This window comes from Amphiura filiformis, chromosome 6 (assembly GCF_039555335.1).
Source record: "Amphiura filiformis chromosome 6, Afil_fr2py, whole genome shotgun sequence".
In the NCBI taxonomy this organism is placed as follows: domain Eukaryota; kingdom Metazoa; phylum Echinodermata; class Ophiuroidea; order Amphilepidida; family Amphiuridae; genus Amphiura; species Amphiura filiformis.
The window spans coordinates 10,153,545-10,173,933 of record NC_092633.1 but is presented as its reverse complement, the minus strand read 5'-3'; the positions used below and the strand labels follow the sequence as shown (position 1 = coordinate 10,173,933).

Below are 20,389 nucleotides of genomic sequence, written 5' to 3'. Positions count from 1 at the left end.
TTTCTAATATTTTATTTTTTCTAATTTGGTGCTGCATTTTAATATATTTTTCTCTTCTTACTAAGTTTTTCTTGGTACCTATTTGTTTTGGTTTCATAATATGGTTCTATTTACTACTGTAATTGACTACTTAACATGTGCTCTTTTCTAGACTTGATTTAACTATTGTAATGTATCAGAGGATTTTCAGTGTAAGCATTCCTAAATACCAAAGTTTCCTGGTAGAGCAAATTGTCTATTCGTATACTTGTAGTCCATGTATCTTATCTTGAGCCAAATATAAATACACAGAGAAGTAAAATTTTATATATATTACCATTAGTCCAGTCAAAGTGGGTTTTGACTCACCACTAATTGCAACATAATTTTTTTCACTGCTATGAATGTCAGAGATGTCCCCTGAAAAGAAAAAAAAAAAGTATACTAAAATATACTTGGTGGAAAGGTAGTTTATAGCGAGAAAAGGTCATACAGGGTCAAATTTCAAAATCGCTCCAATCATTTTAAAAATTATACCAAATTATTCCTCTAGTCATAAGGATTCAGAAAAAATATAGTTTACCATATCTGTGATGTACGGTTCTTGAGTTATAACCGAAAAGGTCAAAGGTCAAATGTTGGGTTCAACAGAGGTCAAAAAACTAAATATTGTCTGATTTTAACCAAAATGGTCTCAAATTGTTCGGCTTGCAAACATAATTCATTTAAAGAATATTTGCACTGTTTAGGTTGTTTATTACATGCGTAACATCGAAAACTAGGTCGGGGTCAATAGAGTTCAATGGTCAATGACCTCTTTTACCCTGCTACCTAGGTAACGAAACATCCTAGATATGGCAAACTATTCTTATTTTGGAGTGTTTTTAAAGGACGAACACATTGAGACCATTTTTAAGGAAATCGGAGCATTTTTTCGATGTTGACCCACGTGGAGCCCAAAATTTGACCTTTGACCTTTTTGCTTATAACTTGAGAATGGTACATCACAGATATGACAAACTATACTTTTTCTGAATCCTTAAGACTAGAGGAATGCTTTGGTATAGTTTTAAAAAGATTAAAGCAATTTTGAAATTTGACCCCTGTATGACCTTTTCCGCCAAAACTACCTTTCCACCAAGTATATTTTAGTATATTTTGGTATGATGTTCAGGGACATCTCTAAAAAGTATAAAAGTGAAAAAAATCTGTTGCAATTAGTGGTGAGTGACACACGGTGCCATCGACCCTATATCTTCATGGCATAAATCGCCATGGTAGGTTGAATCCACAGCCACGGTTGGCCATTTGGTTCAGACCTTTGAAGCTCTTTGAGACGAAGAATTAGTCGAGGGACATGACTAAGGCTACACACAATAGCCGGGTAATTGATCTTGGTTGTGCGTGAATAAGCTTGTATACCCCATTGAGGTCAATGGTCATCAACTTTTATACTGCCTAGTAGTGAGTGCAGCTGTACTACACGCTGTAGTACCACGCTACACGCTACAGGACCAACGCAATATAAAATTAGAGTTTTGGTCAAATTTTGAGTTCAAAGCGCACGGCCAATTTTCAAAGCGCATTCTAGCGACTATCATATCTGTTCAACACGTATTTTCAAGTGTATGAGACCACATCTGGTTTCTTGAGAAAAAATCAATTACGGGAGATATTCATCATTTTCTAACCCGGTATACGAAGATTTTCGTCTGATATCAAAATCGTGCATAGCAATTCACGTGTATCGATCCCGTGTATTCATTTTAGTGTCTCTGCTGTACCAAATAATTATTAGCCAGGCGGTGTCGGTGTGTGACACCACTTATTTGCTTAGATTGACTGGACTACATGTTGATAATAAGATTAAACTTAGCCCGTCTTTCTAGCTTTATATCACTCATACATATATTCTAGACAGTTCATTTGTTGATTGCCATACAATATGTTTGCTATAGATCAATGTTGTTGGATAGTTTTTCCCTTGCATAATATGTTATGAACCTTTGTGTGCCTTGGCCAGACAAATTATGTGTGAAGTGCACCGGCAGTGAAGAGAGTGCTTCATAGCTCAACTTGTGTGTGCTTGGCCTCTAACACTCTCCAATGCAATTGGAGGTAAATTAATGGAAATATGAACTATGTCACAACAAAGTTTAGTTCTGTGCTGACAAATTAAATTAGTATAAAATATTGTGAAAACTTACAGAATTTATCAAAGGAAAATTTAAAAGGAAAAACTATCCAACAACACTCATCGTACTCCGTCATCAGCGGAGGGATACTGGTGAATGACTGATGTATGACCTTAACTTCTTCAGGACGCTGACGGTGTCCACTTTTGTCCTTCTGGATGGAGTTTCTAGAAGCAAAGTGTAATATATTTTAGAAAGTTCTTGGCCCCATCCCAATTAAGGGTAGGGCTGATCTCTTTTCATGATGAAAATCATCTCCCTCACTTTTCATGGCAACGGAATAATGTACGAGTGATATAAAACAAATGTTAACTGTCTTAATGGTATCTGAAAATTGTCTTTGTAGAAAAAGGCTGAAAATGCTCAAAAGGCTGAAAAAAAACACTGAAATCATGGTAAAATAGCTCAAATTGGGCTGAAAATGAAAGAAAAAGTTTAAATTTAAGCAACAAACGAAGCTGAAATCAGCTGAAAATTTCAGGTCTGAGAAATACATGGATGGCCAGTTGGTGGAAAGGAACAATCTTCATGATTATAATTATGTCAATCATTACGCTCAGACAGTTAATATTTGTTTTGACGTTGTGAAAATCTAAACTTATTGGTGAATAAAATAAAATGAAATCATGCCAAACTTGAGTGTCACATATTTTCTTTTACAAGTATTGTTTTATCTTTACCATCTGCCTTCAAAATTTCATTGGTAGTTTACTACAGATGAGGTGATATGTAATGACATACGCCAGGCAGTGCACCCATCTTGTTTTGTTGTGGACTTGTGTAAAATTGATCAGTCAAGTGGCCGTATGCTGTTCCCTCCTTATCAGGCTCATCTTTAGTTTTGAGTAAGAACATGTTCTCACTATAGACATGTGGTATTGGACATAGGTCCGAGTTCGCATACAATTGGTCTCATTGCACATTGATTTCACCTTCTCAATGACAGATAATACACCAAACTGCTGATATATTGGGTCCACTTACCCAGATTTTATATGATCTGAAAGTGGCAAATGTAAAAAGAATGATTGAGATCATTTCTGGGTTACACAGTCTGCAGTTTTCAACATGGACAACCATGCCATTACACCAGTGAAGAATTGTAAATATACCGTGTGTCGAAAGTCCGTTCCGCCTATATTCCGACTTCCCCTGGAGCATAACCTCAATATGGAAGTACCCCCTCTGTTTATTTGCCTTTGGGCTACTAGCTGCAATGAACCTTAAGGCTCATTGCAGCAAAAAAAATATGTCGGCCGTTGTTCTAGAATTTTAGAGCTAATTTTGTATGTTATGGCAGATTTAAAGGTCTGCAAACCTTGATTTTCAATGGAAAAACAACAATAACAGAGGTTTGCAGACTTTCGGAGGTTATCGACCATAAAAAGACAACTTCAAATAAATTGCTAAGTAACATTTATATTAATCCAAAACAATAACCAGTAACAAATTATTATCAAATTAATTGTGTGAGTTTAATTTAAAGCATGTTAAAATGGTTTTCCTATGGGGGGAGGAACAGACTTATGACACACCGTATATTACAAATTTATCAAAATTAAAAGCCAAAGAATATAAAAAAAAAAGCAAATGTTTAAATCTCTTTTCAGACTGGTAACTGCGTTCAATTCATGAATTAAGTCGAAAGGTCACAAACAGCTTAAGAATTTGGGATGATGTGGAAAATGTGTCCTCACTAGGCAATTTGGTACCACATTCTAGGTCCAAGACTACCTCAGTGAGATGCTACATCCTGGATGTAGGATAGAGACGATTTATTTCATGTTGGAAGTGGACTCGGATGTAGGATCAAGTCCATGTCCTGGTACCAAACAAGACACAACAGTGACAAGAAACACAGAAGAAAGTTTGTTTTCCATTACCTTTTATTTTCACATTTTTTGTATAAAATGACTGATAACATGATTGGATTTCTCACTTTATACATAAAAGCCAAAACCCAAAAATAATGGGCGTTGATATCAATAAGCCACAACTCATAAAAGTGTTTCATATAAATACAGAATTATGTGTACAATCCCGTAACTAGGTTAAACAATACTTGGAAACATAATCTGAGATTGTATGCACTACTACACACACAATATGCATGTACAATATGGAAACATGAATTGAGCTTATAGTTCTAACCAGTAGACAGTTGACTATTTCATTGTTTGCCTTTCCTCGACAATATCTAAATTCAGGAAATTTTATTTTTAAGTATGACCATATATGGAATGGGCTTGATGAATAAACAACCAATTTTGTACACTAGCTGTAAAGATCACTTCTATAACTATGTCATTCCTTTAACATCACATCTGCCAGTTTGAGTAATACCATGGTTGAAGTCGCCTTAAAACCACTTAAATTGAAGAAAAAAAAAAACTGGTATCAGAAATCACAGTTACATGATTAGAGGGCTAGCCATTAATCATACTTTACTCAAAGAATGAATTCTAAGAAGAAAGCCATGTGTACGCACCTTTGTTTAAAACAAAACAAAAGTGCATGCAATGCAAAAACTAGAACGACTTGATGTTACAGTATAAATGTAACAAGGTTTTTAAAGTGAAACCTTTTGTGCGAAGTGTACAAAGTAGGAGTTTTTTTAAGTACATTTAGTTATGAAAATAGCTAATAAAAGGATGCATGATTGAAATACTAAGTTGCTTATATACTAGACTTTACAGAGGACATCTTACTGTTTTAGCTTACATTACTTATACTTTGCTCATTTTGAAATTATATGCAAACATACACTATTGTTTAATAACTAAATCTGCAGTTAAATAAGGTGGTTTGGTTGACTTCCAGAACTTAAGAAATTTAGTTATATCAGGAATGGTAATATTTGTAAGATCTTATTATGGAGACACTGTTAGTATGACCTTCATATTAGCATACTCAAAGTTAGCCTAGTATCAAGACGGGGATTATACAGTTTATGGAATAAAGCCATCAAATCCCACAATCAAGTCTTGACAATAGGCTAATTTTGTGTATGCTTACATCAAGGATAACCAGTTATGAACTTGAGGAGCAATTTGAAGCTATTTAAATAAATGAAAACTGTTGAAATCACTGCCACTACATGCATATACATATGTCTTTTTTTCCACATTTCTCCAATTGGTTTCTTTTCAAGAATAACAACCAATGGATTCAATTTGCATAATCAAATTTCAAGACACCTAGTTACCGGACCCACAAATTTTTCTTAAAAAAGCGTTGTAATTTCAAGCCTGGATATGGATTCAGCATTTATTATGTTATTAAAACACTACATATATATGTGAACAATAAGCCAAAAACTGTAACTTAGAGCAGCATATAACTTAGAAACATTCTTTAACCAAATACAACGATCATCATATTTGACTTTTTGTAAATGCAAGAATATAATTATCTTTGTTTTTAAACACCTTTGACATAAAATTTGGAATTCTTAGTTGAGAACACAAAAATAAAAATACAATAATCAGAAGATACAATTGAAATAAAATGTGAGCAGTAAAAGGCACATGGAAAAAATATATAACATTCAAACCTATCATCAATGAAAACATTAATTATTTATATAGCAAACAATACATAGTCAGAGTGGCCCGCACTCTACACTAAAGACAGAATCATGAGAGTAATGCATGTACACTATACAGAGTGGTTCTTAAAGGAATACAACCTGTTTTTATAGTAACTTACTCATATTTTACATTGTTAGATGTTTAATGTTACTTAAATATACATATCATATTTAACACAAATGTGTGGTGTACGTATTGTGTGGCTCAAAACAAACAAGACGATGGGAGCAGAATTTTTGGTTTATCCTGTTGTGTAAAACTTCATGGAATTAGCATAGTGCAGAAATCTTCTATTGAATATACAGCTTTATTCCGTAAGCTGCTTAATTCCTAAATGGAGTCTTTACACTAGTCCAACTCATGAATATCTTACACCAAGGATTCATCCCATTTTTTGTCTCTTTTAAAATCATCACATATGTTTCAATGTCTATTGTCAGTAATACTTTTAAAAAGTTTCTCAATATCAAAGAGAAAGATGAAAAAGTTACCATACAGTACAAGAATGTGTCCTTTAAGGGCCACCCTATAAATATAAAATGCAGAAAACACAGATTAGTAATTCAGGGTTTCAAAAACATTCCAAGAATAGTTAAAAACAATAATTTCCAATGCCCGTCATTTGTATATCTTCCTAACCATAGATTCCTTTAGCAGAAGACACTCACAAAAATCTTTACAGGTTTAAAGTGGATCACTTTAAACCTGTAAAGATTGATTTTGATGGGGCCACATGTGATTCATCAACAGCAACAAAAAAATGAAAACTTGAGAAACCCTGAATTAATATCTGTTCAAAGAAAGGAAACAAATAGTAAAATTTATCACTGTTTTTGAAATGATTTAGAAATAAAATATCAGCAATGATTTTCAATAAAATTTCTTATTCATTAGTTTTCCTGCAGAAAACAAATTAAACATTAATAAATTAGAAATTTATTTTGCTCAAATATATATATAATACATAGCATAACTGCAAGAAACTTGAATTCTTATTGAACTTATTAATCAAGACAAAAAATATAACAATAAATAAGAGCAAATTAGTCAGGAACAAGGGAAGGAAAACGTGACATGCAGGAAAAAGTTAGTCCCCTCTAAGCTTTCCAAATTTCACTACCATATTTTTGACCCTTTTTAAGCAAAATGGTATGTATGTTGCATCTACCCTCCTATCGGACTTCCTTTTTGCAAAGTACAAATATTCGTACAAATGGATGCAACTGCTTACTGCATGCAACATTGGACAATCAACTGATACAAAAGCAAATCCTTTCAACATGTCATGACTTTTGTAAGATTATTGTTGTGGACTACATAAAGTTGTGCCAATGTACATGTAAAATACCAGTACCTTTCAAAAAGCAAGATAGTTTTGGGAACGTTCCAAACATACAAAACATAAAGCTTTCAAGGATCATATATTTGCAGTCTTATGTTATATAATATACATATCAGGGAATTTGTTTGTACAATGTACATAAACGGCCATATATATACAGAATATCTGTCTCTTATAGAACATAAGATATAGATCATAATAAGAATAGTAATTTCATTATTAGTCAGCATATTGAAACATAACACTTTTTATTTTAACCTCCTATCATGCACTATTCCAGCACAGTTATGTCAATTGACCTTTTTCGTAAATCCCATAAGCCTTTGCGGGTAGACCGGAGATGTCTCCATTTGACATCACGCAGATGTGCACTTAGTTTAGCGAACATCGCTACTGCGCATTTCAAAGCCGTGATGTGCACAGTATCGATGTGCGCATCACAGGTCTACCCACAAAGGCTCATGGGATTTACCCAAAAGGTAAATCCACAAATCACCCAGTTATGGTATCATGTGATACACATGTGACACACATGTGACATGACCTGGAAGTGCATGTTAGGATTAGCAGTCCTGATTGCAGTATGAATTTCCAACCAGTGGAAATGGACTGTACTGGAACAATAAAAGTGTTCTAACATTCGTTGTCATTTAAGTGGCTCATCTGTAATTAAAAACAATGTATGCAAATAATCCAAAAACAATAAACCAAGGAACACGCTCACCATGGCAATTTATCGCTCAAAAGAAATATAGCCTGGAGAATTTGGACTCCAAGTAGCTTCATTTGTAACGCTTTTCAGAATCCGCTTTATTGGATTGTTGCTATCAGGTTACAAAATATGATACATAGGTTTGTGCACATGTTGAATAGCCTGCATTGCCACAACGCATAACACCCATATCACAAACAAGCACACACTTAAAATTAAAGTTTGTGGAGTGCATGGGTAAACAATGCAGTGATTCTCTATTCATTCAATCATAGTGGTGTCCAAATTCTCTATACTGCTTCTCATAGACATTGATAGTGTCTCTGTATGTGAGCCAGCGTTATGACTGTGCCGTCTTGACACGCAATGCTGTGATTCCGAGAACGGCATGCCTGTTTCAAGGCTACACACCTTGAAAACGTTGTGATGCAGGATCAAAATCACACAGATTTTGTTTACAAATTCATGGTCTAAAATTTGACGTGAAAATGGCAAAAATGACAAGTTTATAGGTATAGTATTGTGTAATTCATGAAAACTAAGGCATACCATTAAGAAGGCAATAACATGCAAACAAAGCAAGCACTTTCTTTAATTCTGAAAAATGATCACCTAGAAATAAATGCATATGTGTTCCTATCAACAATTCAACTTTTGTATAAAATACTATAACACACTGATAAGAACTTGTGTAAATGCAGGTGGATCTACACAACCAACAGGGTAATGACAATGTTAGAATAAAGTTCAATGTACATTTGCAATTTTGTTGAAGAAAAACAGCATATAAAAAACTTGCCATGTTCCAATATAGTAAAATGTTAGAAAAAGATTTGCTAATGACATGTTGCAAAGACAAGGTGAAGAGAATCATGGGCTAATCTAAGTTGAAATCCATACATACAGCCCCTATGGACGACATAACCTTAATCTCCCACACAGGTGCTGTAGATTTCAAATGGAGACACCCATTTGGCTAACCTCATTTGAAATTCACACTCCATGTGTGGAAGATTAATATCTTCAATAGGGGTGTATGGATTTCAACTGGAATAGCCTATTAAGACACTATGTGCAGCACAAGTGCACCTATCATGGCAAAATGATGTATTATTCAGTCAAATTTTCTAAAATTATCATCAGTCTGTCCATGTCGTGCATCATGGGGAAAAGTAGCGGCATATGATATTTTTGTTAAGCTTATGTTCATAACAGCAACACATAAAAAGTTTCTCTCATAAAATTATCAATTTCCTTAATATTGGGAATATAGCAACGAAACTAAATCCGGTGGTACATGAAAGTATTTTCTACATAAATATTTTCTGAATATTTTTTACCAGGATGTACCGCATAAAAAAGTGAATTTATTGCTTCGAAAGACATCGCTACCAAGTCGCCATTTTGGATTGGTGACCCTGACGCAAACCATATCCGGGGTTGCTCACTTCAGACTTGTTTAGTTCAGAAATACAACGTCAGAGTTGAAAGCAATACAAAGTATTTTGCCATGAAAGGTGTATATTGTGCAGATTATAAGAGGCCTAGAATGGTTGTGGATGGTCTGAGGGGACACAATCATATGTAACAAGTTCACATGACTGTGCTATAGACAGATGTCTACAAGGTGATCAGGTGTACTGAAGACATTACATGATAGTTCAATCTAATAATACATGTTCATCTCACTAAAACATACTTTCAATCAATTCTGATCCCTTTTACACCAGCACACCAACAGGTACTGTCACCAAAATTAATGGCCTAGTTTGTTCACATAAGGCTAAAAAAGTTCTGTCTCAAAGCCCCTGTGTGTGTTTTTCTTAGCACATCCATTTCACCTATTTTTTAATAATTTTTTTCCGTAAAATCATGAAAATTCTGAAAAATACTTTGAAGAAATTTTACTTGATTCGATACTCGCAAATTTCCATAAAATTAATTCAAAATTAAGTTTTTAAAAATCTTTAAAAAAAAAGCATTCTGCATTCTCTTTTGAAACTCTCATAGGCTTTGAGAGGCAATTTATTTAGCCTAACCAATGATATGAAACCAAATCCACCATGTCGCGTTTGAGGTAGCAACTCTACAGCGGGTTGTAAATGTTTGCAAAATCACCTCCGGGACATTGAATGCAAATCCTGAAAATCAAAGTGAGTAACAAAAAGTCATAAAGTGTTCAGTTGTGTGGACTTGTGATGTGTTGGATGTGTTCATCAAATCAGACCCAGTAGGTTATAGACCATGCAATTAATTGTTACAAACAGTAGATAACCATGCATAATAATTCCAATTGGATCTATTAAGACCATAGATTGAGCACACACAGTTTGAAACACACACACTGGTATGGGGGATGTATAATCACATGAAATACAATAGAATCATATCTCTAACCTGATATGAAAATGAAATAAATGCCAATTATTAAGATAATTCACTGAGAGTACGGTTGTATGGCAGGCTATCTCACTGTGGCAAGTGTTGCACACAGAAATACCCTCGATTTAGAAGTTTCCTTCCACAAGGGATGTATGGATTTCAATTTGGAATAGCCGATTAATGTTGGCATCCAAACATTTTCAAATGAGACAAGAATACAGCGATTTACATCCTCTCCATTTAACTATTCCCCTCATTGTACGGTGTATCATTCGTGTAAAACTGCATAGAATTAGCCTAGCACAGACATCGTCTATTGAATGATTATACAGCTTTATTCTGTAAACTGCTTAATTCCTCAATAGTCTTTACACTATTCTAACTCATGAATATCTTACACCAAGGATACACCCATTGTACACCCGTATCTTTGCTCATATCGAGTCACATTTCTCTTCCCACCAACCAACCACTCTTCTACACACTTAATGACTAGGCACAAATGGAATATTTTGTCATCACACAAAGAATTGTCTAATTACACACATGGTTATGTAAGCTTACTGACAGTGCAGCCAAGTAGTTAAAAATACACAAGGTTTTGGGGGTCAGTAGGCACATGGAAATTTCAAATAATCATAAAATAGTAATAATTATTTATACTTTTTTTTTCTTTCTACAAAATATGTACAGAACAGATATTTGCAATTTCCATAGTTAACCAATAGGAATTCACTAAACATACAAAATTTGGATTATAGATACCTCATTTAGAGAGCAGTATTCTAAGTTGCATTTGTAAGCTTATGGAATAGAATTTAAAAGCTTCCCTTAAAGAGATTGTTCATAGTTGACTTCCCATTTCAAAGCACACTTCACAAAAGTCCCCTTTTTGTTGAGTGGATGTGGGTCAGTGTAACATTAAAATTATCTGATTAAACAGACAGATTCTGCTGTCTGAGGAATTCCAAAATATTTGCATGACTTTAACTTCATAATGAGTTAATCTCATAAAGATTTACAAATGCCAATACAGCCCAACCTCTTTTATCCCGATATCTCTGCTAAGCAGGATTTTAATGCTTTGACACCCAATTTTATGCTTTTAGAAGGACATAATGATGTTGCATACAGTACTCAAATGCCATCTTTTAGTGTTATTGCTATTGAGTAAATCCAATGCAAGTGCTTCAGCCATTCAATGCAGAATAAGGCATAATTCACTTATCTGGATTTTTCACTTATCCATCCAGTCCCATCATGGCCAAATACTAGAGGCTGGACTGAACTGAATTCCTTGGCTATCCACCACATAAACAGCAGATTTAACATTGGCTTTTCTTATAATACATGTATATCAAGACATTTTTGAAAGGGGGGCTGTAAGGTGAAGTGTGCTGAGTACAACAAGAGAAACATTTACTACTGTAAACTATTTAATTTGTCAACATTTACATGTTACAAGGAGCTTCACAAAAGTAAATGGTTTCATTGCAAGCTGCTTAATGCGATATTCCAGTTGAAACTCAAACACCCCCTATGGAAGACATGGCCTTAATCTTCCACACAAGGAGGGTATGAATTTCAAATGAGGTAACCTAAATGGTGCCTGTTTGAAATCTACACCTCCTGTGTGTAAGATTAAGGTTATATCTTCCATAGGAGATGTAAGGCTTTCAATTAGAATAGTTCAATTCATCCCACTAACCAGCAGGTTTTCCCAAATCTGCAAAAAAATAAAATTCCCTGATTGTGACAATTTACTAAGTTCCTATACGAAGTTCCTTTTGGTGGGTATAAATGCTTCTCCCTGCCTAGTCTACTTGAGAAGATGTTTACAAAATGTTTGCTAGTAAATTTACACCTCTCTTTTCTAAGTGTCCAATCTTTTCCTCCACAAAAGTAATTACAATTGAAGTAAACACAAATATGCATGTATACTTTAAATACTGGGATTTTTGCAAAGAAGCTCACATCATCATGTCAATTTGAAACCCAAGCAAAGGATATATATATATATATATATCAAAACTACTATCCTAAAAAGGGAAACGTTTGGTTGGGGAGGGGAAGGACTCAATAATGTAAGTATAGGATTTACAATTATGATAAAAATTCAATTTTAACCATGGATGGGAATGTGTGAACAAAAAAAATGAAACAATTTGGGGAAGATATACTGAAATTATACTTGAAAATGTATCATACAAGGTTATACAAGTCACACCTGTCATGACAAAGCAGTGCTGCCATTTGCCAATGTTTATGGGAAAAGGAGCAAAGGGCCTGAAAATGAGACTCATATATGCAGTACATCCCCATATCATCACCCTGCTACAATCATTTGCCTAAGCATTTTGTTGTTGTTATTTTAAGAACAAGTACAAAATATGATTCAAGCATGCATCAGTTACGTAATCACCCTATTCATTTCTGATTAATCCTTTTAATTTGTCTCATTATCATTTGTTCTTATGCAAAGATTGGTGAATAAATATGTTTAAAATGTAAGCTTGAACTATTTTTTATACTTGTTCTTAAAATTACAAAAAAAATGGCAATTATAGTAGCAGGGTGATGTTAATGATATATCCAAACACACATTGTCGTTGGGAAGGAAAAACCTCATATGTGCTTGTGGCCACTGAACATGTATAACACAAAACTGCCAACAGGTTACATAGAAGGTTTTGCTTTAAACATGTTCAGGTGCCAATAACATAAAGGAGGTTTTTCCTGCCCAGCGACGACATATAATATTTGGCATATAAGATATTTGAATATAACACTACCCCCACTGTCATAACAGGAGTGCATTGCTCACATGATTATTACAATAAATGTAAATGTACATATATTATATCGTCTGTTGAATGGAAGAAGGTCACAGGTGCATAGTAACAACAAAGCACTTCCAACCTAATTACACTTAAACAATGATATATATTACATACAGGCATTTTTGTAATTGTCTTGAGCTTAACAACTTATCATAATGAACATATAACCTTGAGCGCAGTGTATAATGTATAACACCTCTATTCACAGCACACAAGAAATCGGATGTGCATACTCAAGAGCCTACATGGTCGGGTCACACTTGACCAATGGCTAATAAACCTCATGGACAATTATAAAAAATGCCTGTATTATCTATCTGTCCAGCAGTGCTCTGATCCATGTGTAGTAGATAGTAGTATATTTTTGTATTAATCAATAATTTCCACAGTGTAGGATAAATCAGGTACAAACCGCACAGCAGTTTCTCTGTTTGATATACGACATGACGTTTATTTTAGCAGGAGTGAAAGATTGTCGATCCCATGCATCAATCCATCCCTTTCCAAAGCTGTATCTGACACTCACACAGCTGCATAACATATAGCACAGATACAACACAGTTGAACATTATTTCTCAATTTGGCAGCAGAAAATAACAACACAGGAGCTGCGCTTATAGTCTTCCTCAACCATCGAGGGCGTTTCATGATTTTCCATACCCGGGCGAGTTGCAATTCATTGCGCAAAGAAAATTAATTCAAATTGTTTGCAATTCAGATGATGATATCATCTATGGTAACAAAGTTTTTAAAACACAACTTCAATATTGAGTCCATTTTCTCAAAAAACGAGCGCTTCTTTATAATAGTCCATAAATCAATCGCTCAATCGATACTGAACTGTGTGACAAAACTATGTTTTAAGAGGTCTAACGTGCCCGGTCTCTCTTTAGGGTCTCTTCTAAATGAAAGGCCAATAAAGTCCCGGCCATCTTTGGAGAGAGATTGTGGAAGTGCTGGTTGTGTTGGTTGCGTTGCTATTTTGAAAATGGCCGCCATCGCTTCAAAATCTGCCCACGGTGGCTTGGTTGTTAACATTTCTACTACTGTACAGCCGATGCTCCTATGGGTATGGAAAGAAAAAGAGGAAAAAAATTAAAAAACACATTTTATTAATGAAGGAACAAATACATCTTTTGTTTATCACATAATATCAGAAACATGTATACAGGGACATGCTGCCCAAATAGTGTAAAGTTTTTTTTTTTTTAAACTTCCGTGGTCGTGCCTGTGCGTATCGCGTACACAAGCGTAAACACAAAAGCAATAAACAATCACACTGATTGGCTGATCAATGCACTTGACAACAAGCCGGCTGACCCATTGGTCTTCGGCGACCTTGTCACTTCTACGCGATCGCAATTCACCAGCGCGTAACCGGACCACGGAAGTTTTATAAAAACAACTTTAGGGTATTCAAACTCGGGACCTATACCATATGGTGTGTTCATAACCAAGATCTCACCACCTGTCAACAGCACACGCATACATCACTAGCAGTCTATTGACTGCAACTCAATATGAGCAAGTCTGTATTGGTTTCTTTGTCAATCAGTGGTGTGCTATGAATGCTTACCATACATCAGCCTTCCTGCCGTAACCCTCCCCATTGATAACCTCTGGGCTCATCCAATATGGTGTCCCCGTCACCGATTTGATCCCTGTGATAAAGCTACATATCGTCTGCAATCTCTTGGATGCACCAAAGTCTGCTAGCTTCACGTTGCCGGTAGCATCTCGAAGTATGTTAGCTCCTGCAAGATAGCATCACCAAAAAAATAAGCATGTTAAGAGTTTGTCTATGATAAAGTGTAATAAATAGTGCAGTCCCGCACAGTAAAGAAGTGTGTATCGATAATACGTCATCAGGGTTAAATTCGCAGTCAAGGCTTATGGAATTTTTTCAGAATGGTCTATTGAGAACAAAGGGAGATCTGATAAACATCTCAGGATAGCAGATTGTGAACCAACCAGGGTTGCCAAAAAATGAGCTTGATTCATGGGCTAAAATCACTACTTAGATGAAAATCCATCCCATTTTGTTTGACTTCAATTAAGCAATTGCTTAAGGATATAACCACACATTGAAGTAAAATTTTGCATGCTCTGCAAACAAGTGTATTGCCTACTTAATTGATAGTTAACTTACCTTTGATATCTCTATGTACTATGTGGTTTTGATGTAAGTAAGCGGACCCTTCTAGAATTTGTCTTGTGTACTTCCGCGTTACATTTTCTGTTAACGCACCGTACCTTGCAACCTCATCCTTAACCGAGCCCTGTGAGATGGATAGATAGAGGGAAAAGAAATTGTTTTACTTGCACTTTACACCCAAAAATGCTGTTTGTGCCAAACATTCAATTCATTAACTACACTTCGCTTCACCTCAAGTATGGCAGTGATTGTCAATACTCTGTGGCATTAGGTTAGCACATGTGACTTGATATTCCAAATAGGAAAATATGCACATACATCACTACCAAACTCAAAACAGTGTATAGTGGGATGATAAGTGCTTTATAGTTAGGATTAGGGTAAGGGATAGAGATATGAAATTGGGTAATGTAATGCATCTTATTAGCAAAATATCAGGTTCGAATGCTGAGTGCAATTGACCAATAGATGCAATATCAGGAACACCTAAAATATTTATGAGGTACTGTATTCGCAACCTCACGAGACCCAATCAAACTTATTTTTGATTTTACAGTACTTAGTGACCCTACAACCCCGTTACAAGGATTGAATCAATATACATACCCCTGGCATAAATTCCATAAATATAGAGAGTATTTTAGGGTTTTCTGAGCAGCCAAAGTATTGCACTATCCTCTCATGATGAAGGTTCCGTAGCAGCTCAATTTCTAATTTCAGGGCTCTCACTTCCTACAATAGAGAACAAAACAGCAAGAAATAAGCAATTAGAAACATGATATAATACCTTTAAAGGGGCACTTCATGATAACGGCCTTATCCCCCCCCCCCAACTTTGAGTTGTTTTGACAGATAGAAATTACAATACAGTGGCCTATGGGGCATTGTAATACATGCAATTATGCTTAACTTGTCCCAATCAATTGTAATTGGAGAAATAAGCTAATTATATATCTACAGTAGCATGCCCTTAAAAAGATGCTAAAATCATGAAATGTCTTTTTAGAGTGAAAAAAAAACACTCTAAAAATGTATGAATTCCCTAAAAAAGTGAAAGTTGATTTGACAGATAGAGTAACAAATCAAAGGCAAACAATTTGCACCCCCCCTCCCTCCATAGGACACATGCAATTGCATCAATAGCAGTGTGATGGTAACATGACTACTTACCTTTTTAGCATCTGAATTATTATGGTCTAGTGACACCTGCTTGACGGCTAATTCCCTGCCTGTGTCTGCATCATAACATAAGTACACTACACCAAACGCCCCCTGTCCAAGGATCCTGCCTTTTTTCCAATGTTCTGGTGCCCTGGGTGCTATGCGTACATAAGAAAAATATCATTTCAAAAGGGTAAGTGATGAATTGAATCAAGACACATCAGAGGATTACATTTGATGCATAGCCAAGTCAAATAAGAGAACTTTGATTGTGGTAAATTATCAGTTCTGTACATATTTATTACGTCTACAAGCCCTACATAACTGCTCCACAAATGGATGCTAAACAGATCCCATTGGTCAAAATTAGCCTTTTTTATGTATTTGTTCAGACACTACTTGTAAGACTATCCATGTGCGCACCAAGGTGAAATTTACACCTACTCATGTTACTCTCTTGCCATTTTCCTAGAACAAGAAATAGCAATCTGTGGCTTTAACATTATCACAACGGTTGTTAAGGAAACTGATATGGCCATATCATTCCCAAAATATTGAAATCCTTCCTGTCACAAGAGAAATTTGATCGCTATATTGTTAGTGGAACTCTAATGTTTATTACTTACATTTTGCATTTTCTCTCATGCCCATTTCTTGTAATGACATAATTGCATGTTCTAGTTCGCTATCCCTCCGACTCCTCAAACTTGGGGGATCATCCGGTACAATACCGCTGCTACTACTGCTCTTACTTAACGATTGGTTACTGCCGCTCCGTGAGCTGTGTTGGGAACTGAACTCGTCTCTATCTCCCCGCATCATTGACGGACTCAGCTGCGGTCTCTTTGTCGTTGACCTACTTGCCGGGAATGTTTTACGACCTGAAGGAATTAAAAAGTTGGTTTGTGACGATGTATTAACCAACCCTATTGGTTTTGTTTTAGTTTTTCCTGTTTTTCTTCTTCAAAACTGAGATTTTGGTATCAGAACAAAGTTCATATTTTTCTCATAACCATTACCCCAGTGAAATTTAATGCCCGAGAAAAATTTTCTTTTAAAGGTTGTGAACAAAAACAAAGTGAATTGCGGTAACCAAACTAGAAGTGGCATTGTTAATCAGGTTTTTGCTTCTCATATCAAAACCGCTGGGGACAACCCAAACGTATTGTTTTAGAGGTTGGCCTCAAAAAAGACAAAAACAAAATAGAAAACAAAACATGAAAAATAGTACCACACCCATTAATTGTCCGATAAATTGTATGATTTTGGTTAAGACTATGAGTAGGTTTTTGCAATGTTTACTTGTCTCCAAAATAGTACGGAAATCAAATCTTACAGTCATAATAATTGTATATATTATACTACCAGATTTAAAATTGACACAGAGTACAGGGTATCCAGCACTTCACAACAACAAAACATTTCCCCTGATACTTTCCCAACATATTTTCAAAATTCTGTGAGAAATATTTTACTATAGGTTGTATCAGGGTGTAGACTGTTTCAAATCACTACCTAGAGAGAGAGAATTATTTTCAGAAGTATGAAATATGAACTCAGTTTATAGCTGAATAGTTGCAGTACAGTTTTGAGTCATGCACAACATGTGTATGCCAAAATGTGTGTTTTTTGGCTCTTTTTGATATCTAGCTTACCATTATCATAGTCTACTTGTCTACTTGTCAAGGGTACTCTGGTTGGGAACGTTGCATGTCTACTGCCCTTGTCATATGTTTGTTGATATGCAGAATCTGGAATAAAGTCATCATTATAGCACACAACATTAGTTAAATGTGAATACACACTGAATGATTTCAGTAATATTAAGTCTCTGCATGTGGGTGTAGACTGCAGATGATAAAAAATTAAATTCATAAATTTCAGAATTGTACATTTTCATAACTATATTTGGAATCTGCATGAAAAATGCATTAATATGTCGAGTACAAACAAGCCCAGTATTGGTTCAGTGGTTCTTAAGATAGCTCTAGATAATTTGTGACATGATCTTGTCCATGGGGGCCAAAATGCAAATTTGAAACTGAGATAAAGGTAAAAATATGGAGTATAAAAACAATAAAATACATAAGAAAATAGACATCAAAAAACTTCATAACTTTAGAACCAAGTATGCTAGACATTTGGTGTTTTGAGTGAATGATAGCCTATTGTATGTTTAATGTAAGAATTACAGTAACTCAATTTTCAAAAATGCCTCCTTTGGTCCCCATGGACCAGATCATGTCATATTTGAGAAATTATCTCTAAACTTGGACTTTTTAATTTTATATTGAGCATTAACTTGTGGTTGCCAATGGATTTGATAAGTTACAAAATGGTTTCTGTTTTCACACAGAGTACCTGTTGAAACCATGTTGAAACACATTACTACTTGTAAACACATTTTATTGATCGGCTAAATAACAATTAACATGTTTTGATTAATAATATATGTGACTCAACCTTGTCTAATCAGTCAGCAATAATCTAATTGCAATATAGGCAAAAACAGTATATAAAAAAAAGTGTGCCAGGGACTTCCAGATTTCAAGATCAGTAAGCGTAAATACTGAACAAGTTAGTGATGGTAATAACTCAGTTGTCAAAATGTCCGACTTTAGTCTGAGTGGATTATATCATGTCACATATATTTATTAACAGGATCTTTACAAACATCACCAGCTTATGATGCATCAGTTTTCTGTAATTAAGAGTATTTAGAATTCAAGAGCATGATAACATAAATTTAGCTGAACAGGTGGTATAACTAGACACCAGTGGGCATGTTAATGAGAAGCAATTGCAAATATCTGTCATTATAAATAAGTAATCTGATGTTATAGCCAACAGCTGCTTGAATCTAAATGGCTTATTAAAAAGCTCAAAAAATATTGACATGGGTTGATGATAGGGCATGTGAGGTGCCCATGATCCGACCGATTCAATCAGCCAACAAGGTCTCACATCTTGTTGGCAAGGGATTTAATACTTCAGCAACAACCGCAAAAGTTTAGTGACTTTTATACTCAAATTTCTGAATGTTATTTCAAATTGTATATTTTTGTGTTTTATATCCTGTGCAATTTTGCTTAAATATTCAAATCAATGAATGTTCTTATGTGTATTTTATATTGTAATTATTGTATATAATTTGGCCTACAGGCCACGACTTGGCAATAAAATAATATCAATCAAATGAAACAAAATGAGGTTGATTTCTTTCTCCAGAGACAATGTTCATAATCTTACCATGTGATTACACCTTTTACAGCTGAATGATACATGCAAGCATACTGCTTGATGCATGTGGCAAGGCACATGGAAATATTGCACTATTCCGGTTAAAATCCACACACCCCTCTGGAAGACATGACCTTCATCTCTCACACAGGGGGTGCAGATTTCAAATGGTATAGCCCATTTTCATGAAAGTCAACAACGAAAAATAACTGTTGCCTTTCTCTGACCTTATAACCATGCATGTTGCAACACAATACGTTTACGTACCTGTAAATTCTTCATGGGGATAAGTATTTGAACTTTTTGCCCTGAACATTCTTCCAGTTGCACTGTAGGGAATAAACATTCATGAGATGGTATTATTAGAACATTCAGCTTTTTATTAGTTATATGAACCTTAACATGCACATAAAGTTTGTCAACAATGGTATCATTGTGAAGCTTTGCAACATAAAAACTTTTTAGTACAATTTTTAATGTTTTGTACAATTATACACAGTGCAGTAAATGTCACAGCTATTATATATAACATACTATAATAGAATGCAATAAAAAATTTGAAATGAATATTAATAGGATATCAGTGTCACATTTACCAGAACTAGGCCTAAATGTTTGAAAACTAACATCATCTGGTCAAACATTTTTAGAAAATGGTGGCATATTAATAGGTACAGTACTCATAGTTCTATTTTAGGTCTGCTTGGTTGGCTATCTATTATTTGTGTGTTTCTCATCAATTTTTGGCTGCTGTATTTAGTTTGTGATCAACTTTCGACCAAGGAACAATTCT

General features: G+C 34.9%; 1 protein-coding gene across 2 annotated transcripts in view; it reads right to left on the bottom strand.

Annotated features, from left to right (window-relative positions):
* Positions 1-4,042: 4,042 nt before the first annotated feature.
* Positions 4,043-20,389, bottom strand: part of LOC140154948 (mitogen-activated protein kinase kinase kinase 2-like) — a 141,542-nt gene continuing 125,195 nt past the window's right edge. For both annotated transcript variants that reach the window (XM_072177609.1, XM_072177610.1), the window contains exons 9-16: positions 19,864-19,925; positions 18,012-18,107; positions 16,983-17,237; positions 16,366-16,514; positions 15,802-15,927; positions 15,190-15,319; positions 14,617-14,794; positions 4,043-14,103 (exon numbers count right to left, since the gene is read on the bottom strand). In XM_072177609.1, coding sequence (XP_072033710.1) covers positions 13,866-14,103; positions 14,617-14,794; positions 15,190-15,319; positions 15,802-15,927; positions 16,366-16,514; positions 16,983-17,237; positions 18,012-18,107; positions 19,864-19,925 — 1,234 coding nt within the window. In that variant the 3' untranslated portion in view covers positions 4,043-13,865. The remainder of the gene's footprint in view (positions 14,104-14,616; positions 14,795-15,189; positions 15,320-15,801; positions 15,928-16,365; positions 16,515-16,982; positions 17,238-18,011; positions 18,108-19,863; positions 19,926-20,389) is intronic.